Below are 8,967 nucleotides of genomic sequence, written 5' to 3'. Positions count from 1 at the left end.
TGCTTAAAATATTAGTAGTATACTGTTTCTTAACAATATTCCCTTTTAACTTTGTATCTCTGCCAAATCTGTTCAATTACATCTATTCAAATACTAGAGCACATTCACCTCTAGACTAGAGGAGAAGGAGCTTCAGTCTCAAATTTATATTTATATCATGGAAAATATTGAGCACTGCCCTATACTAAGAAATTTAGATGTAATAATAATATAAGCAATCAAATCAGGTTTGGTTTTGGATTGGAAAACTTTAAACTCTTTCATTCCTCCCAATCCCACGCACAATCAGGGCCTATAATCTCAAGATTGATGGCCAAATATCATGAATTTTCAAACAATGAAAATTACCGTGTAAATCTCTGAATGTAAACAGCCAAAACATCCTAATTTAAGGAAATAGGCACTGTTGTAATACCAGCACATTGGAAAAATAGCATAATGGTTTAAGCAAGAGGCGATATTCAGTGGTCAAGTTTCACTATACATCAATCGGCCACTGAATCATACAAAGAATTTTAAATGCAAACACATTTCATGGTTTGCTGTCCATCTGTGGTAAATGATAGTCTAGGACGGTGCTTGCGGGGACTTAATAACCTGATAATATTTTTGAGATGTGTTGCTGTTAGGTGCATTGGGCGAAGTAAAATAGAGACTCGGGGGAATTGAGCTCATAGATCTTGGTGGAAATAAGGGAGTAGATGGAAACGGAGCTGAAATTGAGAATCCTGATGATGCTGCTGCAGAGACCCGTGCCACTGGGGCAGTGACCTGGCCATTACTTTGCCATGCCCAAATGGGGTGTCCTTTTAAAGAATCTTTGTTGATACCATCTGCTCTTTCCTGCAAAATATTTGAGAAATCTTTTACAATCACAGCTCAATGTTTGATATTGGATTGCCCAAAACTGTCTGGCTAAATAAGAAAATGGTGTAGCAAAAAATTCAACTGCAATATATATCAGAATGCCGTGATGGATTGTTTTCAAACTCTAACCAGAGTCCAGAAGTCCATATTCATCTTATTTTATTAATAAGACAGTTCAACTGAATCAGTCTATTAATTACCAGCATGATCACTCCACATATTTTAGGCACATTTTGAACCGATTCATTTTTGTTTAAAAAATTGATTGACATGAAACAAATATTAAATACAATTCAATATACCAAAATGATATGAAGATGTAAATTAGTCTAAAGAAATGATACGAAGATGTAAATTAGTCTAAGTTAGTCTAAATAAATGATATGAAGATGTGATAATCAAAGTATAGTTAGACATATTTGTAAAATCAGTTTAAGAGGTTAGTCTATAGTTATTAAACTTATTACATTTATATATAAACACAATATGGACAACTTCCCTTGACTTCTCAATAACAGATTGTACCAACTACCAAAAGCTCATAGAATTCATTAGCTAATCACTAAACATTTAAAATCATCTATTACTGTCAAGTATATCATTTAAAAGTGAATCATTCGTTAGTGTATTAATGAACTCTAACCAACATGGATAATTGGGAAGGTTTAATGAAATACTACTAAGAGGTTCAAGTAATCCACTCCAGTTGTAAAACTAAAACTAGATAGTGAAATCACCTCGTTGGGAAAGAAACCGGGATACATGTCATTCCGTAAAGAATGACGCTCTTCAGTTACTATTAGCCTTTTTAAAGATGAATTACCATTTCCTGAAATATTGGTTTCCATCTGCAAATGAAGAGAACCCAACCAATTATGACAACTCAGTAGGAAACCAAGAATTAATACAACACCAACTGTGTAAAGTTATACAAATATGAAGGAATCAAAGGAAAACAGGTGGTAACTAGCTACAAGTGAACTTATGAAGACAACAAGAGCTCTTCTTCCGGAGTATAAAGAGTATTATCACCCTTCGCTCAGCACAAATTAGAACCTAAAGTAAATATATATATATATGTAAGTCTAAAATATATACCCTTGAACTTGTGTAAGAGACAGAGGGGAAGTGAAATTTCCCCCAATTTTCTTTGGGAACCGGTCCTGGTTTAGTTATGCCCAAATTGAGATCGAGATTTGGACTGCCGCCTGTGTTGAAACAGACAAGATTTCACAGAGAGAACATTTAATAATATTCCAAATATAACTCCTAACTTAAATAAGATCTTTGCTATAGACATAGTGTTTGTTACCATCATTGATGGCTGTAGATTTCATCTCTCCTTCGTATGTGCTGAGCTCAAAATTAGTCACTGCTTCCCTTCCATTGCTTTGGATAGCTGCTTTGTCATAAGCCCTGATTTTCAAAAAATCAAAAGGGAGATACATGTTGGATGCAATCCTAATGAGCTTTATAATTCAAGGTAATAAATTCAGTGCAGGTAAAATATAATTCATTAGTGATAACGACCTTGCAGCTTCTACTTCGCTGTCGAATAACCCAAGATATATATACCTGCAGGAAAGCATTGCAACCTCTATAACCAAAACACCTTTGCCAATTTTTTCTCAGAAACATGCATCATAATACTATCTTTGATATGTTTCTCCTAACATGAGAGAGAGCCTAAAGACGCTTTAAGAGCTGAAAGCTGAAACTGATTTGCTTTGGAGGCCATTACATACTAGAATTTCTAACATCTCATATAAATAGTATACCAATTGAGTTGAATTAAAAATAGGTCCTCACTTTTTGCCAAGGAATTGTCCCATTCGAGCTTCCCAACGGCCACACTTGTGGAGTGTCACTCCTCTGTATTTTGAACTCCCCCTTGAGAAACCAGTACTTTGACGACGAAGTATGTGCACAAACTCCTCTTTGGATAAATTCTTCGTCTAAGTAAGAAAATGTTGAAAAATTACATCAAACGATCTATCTATCTCAAATTTATTCATCAACTACTTGAGAATTCTTTACCTGTTTAAGATCATCCTCATAATCATTCAGATTGAAATTTATGTCAGCACCAACTCCCCTGAACTTAATAGCAGCACGATCATAGGCTCTAAAAGTGAAAATTCCAAGTTAATTCAACAATTAAAAAAATGAAATAGCCAAAGTATGAAATAGGTTAAACGATTTACCTTGCAGCAGCATGAGCTGTGTCAAATCCACCTGCAAAAATCAAACACGAATTTCCTCAAAAATTAAACAATGCCTAAAATAGTAATTCATAGAATATAATTAATTCATAAATTAATAACCCATACCTAAATAAACTTGTTTCCCGCAATCCCTACACCGAAGAATAATTAGAAAAATACAATAAAAAACGTGTCAGATGCAATTCAATTCAATCATAAATTACCAAATTCAAACTCCATTTATATAAATATATACTTCCTTCACAATAATAATCAATTATAGAGTGAATTCAACAAAATTAAAATCAAAACTAACTTCATATTACTACGAAATTTACGAACCAGATATGAGATTCCCATCTACCAGTCCTTCTGTAAAACGTGACTCCTCTGTATTGCGAGCTTCGAGACCTTGGTCCCCTCCTACTCTTTTTAGCTTGTTGAGGAGGTTGAACAAACTTCATCTCTTCTTTCTGATTAAACGATAGATCAAACGAACCATTCCTAACCGGAAACGACGAAGTAGTTTGCAACTTCCAATTATTGGACAAACCTTCATCACCTCCGGTCACAGGGAAAAACTCCTTCGTTACGACGTCGTTTGAACCTTCCATTTTAAGAATATCGAAACTGATGGTGAACACGTCATTTACGCGCGTGGAGCACGAGTCCTCATCACCTGCGTTGTTGCTTGAACCGTCCGCATTAACGATGGAGGAATTCGATGTTCCTGATTCCACCATTTGATTCCATGAAGTTTGATGAAAATTCTCAGAAATCATTGGCGAGTCGATGTTCTGAGCCGAATCGGCCGAGTTCGCATCATATAGATTAAGATCTAACATAATGCTTATCTTCAACTTAACTGAACTATTTAGTTTTCTTTCTATTATTATTTATTTATTTAATTTGAAGTTAGTTAAATTTGAGTTGAATAAAGTTGAACTAACTTTCAACGTCGCCGGTGACGATGAATCAGACGGCGGCAACGGATCAACAATCCGATCGAAAACAATTGAATCGAATGAAAAAGGTAATGCAAGCGAAACAGTTCAAAAAGTCGTTAGATAGAGAGAGAAACAAAAAGCAAAACGAAGAATAAACAGAATCACGAGGCGGTTCAGTTAACGTGATAACGCCGATTATTTTCTCCGGCCGCCGGAAAAAATGATATGTGATGGGAGAAACTCTTAGAACGAAGTTGAAAAGGAAAAGAAAACATAACTCATTTGATCGGCGATGAGTTTATCGTCGCCGGAGAAAGTGAAAGCATCACCAAGTGATGGATACCATGGGAGAAAGAGAGAGAGAGAAGGGAAGTGGGAAGCGAGAGTTTTGCTTTATGACCTTTTTAAGAGGGAAAGGAATATATAAACATTTTCTCTCTCATGGTGAAAGACCTGTTGATTCGGTTACCGGTCAACGAAATTGCAAAAGTAGTTAGATATTTTTGTTGCTCGCTTTCTTTCTCACGGTTGTGTTCGCTCTCAAATAGTAGTGTAGTACCATTGCATAAAACTTGTGTAGAATAACCCAAAACCGTATCTGAAAATGTGAAACTTAATAACAATAGATTATAGGAGTGTATCTGAAAATGTGAAATTTAATAACAATAGATTATGGGAGTGTATATGTGAGACCTTGACTGAATAAGCCATATGCTTCTAAAATGAAAAAAAGAAAATCTTAAAAAAAAATGCCCCCAATTTGAAAATTATTTTCTTGAATACCCTACTTTTTTTATTATTGTTTGATATTGAATGGAGGAAGGATGTTTGCACTTTTGGATCTTCGTCCATTCAGTCTCACATTCTCTTCTTATTTTTTATTTTTTGTTTTTAAATATTTAATTAATTATTTAATATTTTTAATTAATTTAATAATTTAATAATAATTTTAATAATAAAAAATATTTAAATTAATTTTTTTATTAATTTAAAAGAAAAAATATTCTAGAAAACTAATTGTCAAAATAGATGATCGTTGGTTTCATATGGGAGAGGTTTGGGTTGACATTTTCCACAATGTAATTCTTGAATCGGACGAATTTGAGGAGACAATGTAATGTATGAATGTTAGTATGTTGTGGTGTGTGTGAGGATGTAGTAACTATTGGGAATTTAGATAAAGGGTCAGATACATTCTGAAAATCAAAATCTAAGAATCATCGTCCATCGATGCAAATTAAGTTTGAGATTGTGTTGGTTATGTGTTAGTGTTTGGGTAAGTGGAATTAACGGAAAGGATATAGTAATCTTTATGGGTAGATGTTGTAGGGTATTGAGAGAATGAAGGATTAAAGTTGTGTTGTTGGAGGTTTGAGTTATCGAAGTTTGATTGAAGGATTGTAGTGTATTGAAGTATGGTTGAAATGAGGTTTGTTGCTGCAGTGGTTGGCAGTGGTAGTTTGTTTGAGAGGTCGGGTGTAAGGAGTTTGTTGTTGAAAGTGAGTGGTATAGAATGTTCGTTGTTGTGTGGTTTGAGTGTAGTGGTGTGAGTGTGGCTTGTCAGTGTATGTTGGTGTTTGTGGAATATGTTAGTTATAATATTGTTGAGTTTTTGTTGGTTTGAAGTATGTGTTTGTATATGGGTTGTTGGAGGAAGTAGGTTGGGATGTAAATTGTGTTGCATAGCCTTATATCTCTTCTTGAGAGATGGACATAACATATTGTTGGGTGTATATAGAGTCACGATGACATAGATCATTTAGAATTTGGGCATCAGCGACATATATAAATGAAATTGAGTCAAGTTAAGCCATATATTATAAGTGGCTTAATCTCATCATCCAATTCTCTTCAGCTCATGTTTGCTCCTCTTTGTTCAACTCGACATAATTTTGTATTTATGCCTAAATCATGCACATCTTGTGATGTTCTCTAAGACATCTTAATGGAGATGACATTCATTATTGGAAGTCAAATTGGAGTTACTGTTGGACAAGTGACTTCAAGCACAAGAGTGGGGTGAATTATGGTATTTAAAATTCGTGGTTAATTTTATACTTTTCTCGATTAAGACTGTGTTAGTATTTTTGTTAGAGCAAATTGCAGTGAGAATAAATAATGAAAAGTAAATAGCGCAAATTAAAAGGATAGGGTTAGAGAGATTGCATCAGAGAGTTATTCAGGTTTGACCGAACATTGGTCTAGTCCTGTCCCCAAGAGGTCTTCTTGAGGTTTTGACTATAAACTTGTGAGATTTTATAGGGTATGCCTGCAAATCTTTATACAAGCCGATCTTGATATTTTTATAGGCTTATCCCCAACCACAAATAGTTTTTACCACAAGCTAAGCTAAAACCTTCTTAGAGATTTTCAGGTTGATCTCAATAACCAAAGCAGAACTTTTTTCGGAAAAGCTCAATAAACCACAACAGAGATTTTATGATTAGCTTATCTCATGAGCCAAACTCAACCTTCTCAAGAGTATCACACTCCCAAGAGTTAAACAAACAACATAACCACTCACATAAATCTTCCTCACAAGAAAAGTTTCACTTGCAAGCACTAGGGCAATTTTAAGTGAAAGAAATATTTTATAGAGTGAAAGGATGAGAAAAATTAGAGAGAAAAATTCCAAAAAAAAATGTAAATCATTAGAAAGTGGCGTAAGATGAAGTTGAGGTGAGCCTCTTTTATATAGAAGTTGGAAAAACTAAAAAAGGAAATAATCCATGGACTGAATTAATGAGCCAATCAATTGGCACAAAGTCCCAATCAATTGCTTAACTCATTTTTAATCGATTAACATGCCCAAATAGAAAATATTGGATATAGAGCCATTGCATGTCATTAATGTGTTGTCATAATTACTTGGTTAATCGATTAGCTCTTCTCCAAATGATTGACTTAATTCTCCAATCGATTGGTTGACTCAAAAAAGTTTTGCCAATCGATTGACACAACATACCAATCAATTAGTTAGTTCAAAAATACATTGGAAAAGGTTTGGACAAAATTTGAATCACTTATGTTAGCTTAGAAAGTAATTTTCAAGATAAAAACATTTTGAAAAGATATTTTTAGGGGTGTGTGTGTGTGTGTGTGTGTGTGTGTGTGTGTGTGTGTGTTTCCTTAGCACTTCTAAGTTACTTCCTTACTTTTACAATACTCAAGTCACTCAGATAAATAGGCAAACATGACTTAGTGATTTTCACACTTTGTCTGAGGCTTCAAGATTCTTTGTTAGACTACTTCTAATCATATAAGCCTCTTTGATCTTGAGTATCCTTTTGTTGATTAGGCATACAATGTTTCTTTAGCTTGATTGTCATCCTCAAGGTTGAAAGTTATTGCCACCGACTTTAATCATTGTTGTCATCATCAAAACTTCAAATTGATCTTTTGTGGGATTTTCAAATTTATACCTACAAGCATATAGATCCACATTCTCACTCTTTTTGATAATAATAACGCATCTCTCAGGGAAGTGATAAACGAGATAACATGTATGTGTTTTGAGTGATTAAACTCCTCCTCAATTAAGAAGAGAGTAAATTTTACTCCCCCCTGAGAGTATACATGTCCCCCTTTGTCGAAATCAAAATGGTGGATAAAATTATGTATTTTGAGAAGTAAAATAAGAAAACTTAAGCACATAGATCCTACGTAAAAAGGGCAAGTTACCTTATAAAGATGGACATGTGGAGTCTAGAGTAAGGCATAAAGAATAGGATCTAAGATCTTATTTCTCCCTACGGAAGGTAGCATCCAACTTTGAAATTATCATATATTTAAGCTTTGGAGAACTTCTTCCCCTTGATTCATTCTCGAACAGAACTCAAAAGTCTTTGAAGTTTTCTAAACTAAGAAGAAATTATGGAGTCTACTTTTTTATTTCTCATATTATTTCCAGTAGATAATCATTTCATCTTAGAAAATATTTTGGATAACCTTTTTTTATCCTCCTTATGCCTTAGACTAATATTTGGCTTTATGCATACTGTATTTGGAACCTCTTTGCTCCAAAAGCACTTGAAACTCAACCATAGGTTAGTACTGAATAAATTTAACTGACTAAGAAATTAATGAATTACTTACTAGAGAATATATCGGAGTTTTCTAATTTTTCAATCTCTATTAAGTGTACTACCTCAAAATCTTAAGGTAACTTGAGCAGATTTCCCTTTTGACAAACTGCCGTCTATTTTCCTTTTATACGAATCATTTGATACGAGAGTTGGTCCAAACATAAGACTGATAAATTCATTACAAATTTATCATTTTACCCTTTTAATAGGTTTTGTGATCACAACCGTTGAATGATACCATCAACGTCAACACCTTAATCATAATCGTTGATGGACGCCATCAACATCAAAAGAATCGGGATAGACAAACACTGTTATGTAACCACTTTTTCTTGTACACCTAAGATATTTCAAAAAGTTTTCCTATATTTAGATTTTAATCTTGCTAAGGAAGTGTTGGGATGCAATTTCCTTATAAATATCCTCATTAACATTATGATTTTGATGGTCCTTAATGGTCTTCCATTTTTTAGTTAGACATTGATTCTCTTAAGTTGACTTCTTTAACTTGAGTATCCTTATTTGTACTTTGTACTTCCTCTTGTCTTTTATATTTTTCTTTCTCTTGATTGGCATCTTTCAATGATGTTCTTTAAGGGATACTAGCAAAAATAACAACCTCTACTTCTACCTACTAGGGGTTAGTTCGCCAAAGATAATATGTATGAGTTCTTCCATAGTCATGGTGTTGTAGAATAGAAGTTTTAAAAGGATTTCACATTAAGACTTTTTATATACCATACATATAAAGGAATTAAACATACTATATCATCTTTTTTTCCTAGCTTACTTAATATTAAGTAAATTATGCAATAAAGATATAATTACTTAGAACAACTAATGTGTAAGATTAGGGATCTTACA

General features: G+C 33.7%; 1 protein-coding gene across 2 annotated transcripts; it reads right to left on the bottom strand.

Annotated features, from left to right (window-relative positions):
- Positions 1 to 306: 306 nt before the first annotated feature.
- On the bottom strand, positions 307 to 4,429 carry LOC127102009 (ethylene-responsive transcription factor RAP2-7). 2 transcript variants are annotated; one of them, XM_051039429.1, is made up of 10 exons: positions 3,414 to 4,429; positions 3,198 to 3,223; positions 3,072 to 3,102; positions 2,905 to 2,992; positions 2,677 to 2,822; positions 2,398 to 2,442; positions 2,180 to 2,283; positions 1,966 to 2,075; positions 1,605 to 1,715; positions 307 to 843 (listed from the first exon to the last, which is right to left on the bottom strand). In XM_051039429.1, exons 1-10 carry the CDS (start codon positions 3,914 to 3,916, stop codon positions 568 to 570), a joined length of 1,440 nt encoding a protein of 479 aa, XP_050895386.1. In that variant the 5' UTR covers positions 3,917 to 4,429; the 3' UTR covers positions 307 to 567. The 2 variants fall into 2 exon arrangements, with proteins under 2 accessions (XP_050895386.1, XP_050895387.1); XM_051039430.1 differs by lacking the exon at positions 2,398 to 2,442.
- Positions 4,430 to 8,967: the final 4,538 nt, after the last annotated feature.

The sequence above is a fragment of the Lathyrus oleraceus genome, chromosome 7 (genome assembly GCF_024323335.1).
Source record: "Lathyrus oleraceus cultivar Zhongwan6 chromosome 7, CAAS_Psat_ZW6_1.0, whole genome shotgun sequence".
NCBI lineage: Eukaryota > Viridiplantae > Streptophyta > Magnoliopsida > Fabales > Fabaceae > Lathyrus > Lathyrus oleraceus.
This window is presented reverse-complemented; position numbering and strand designations above follow the sequence as displayed.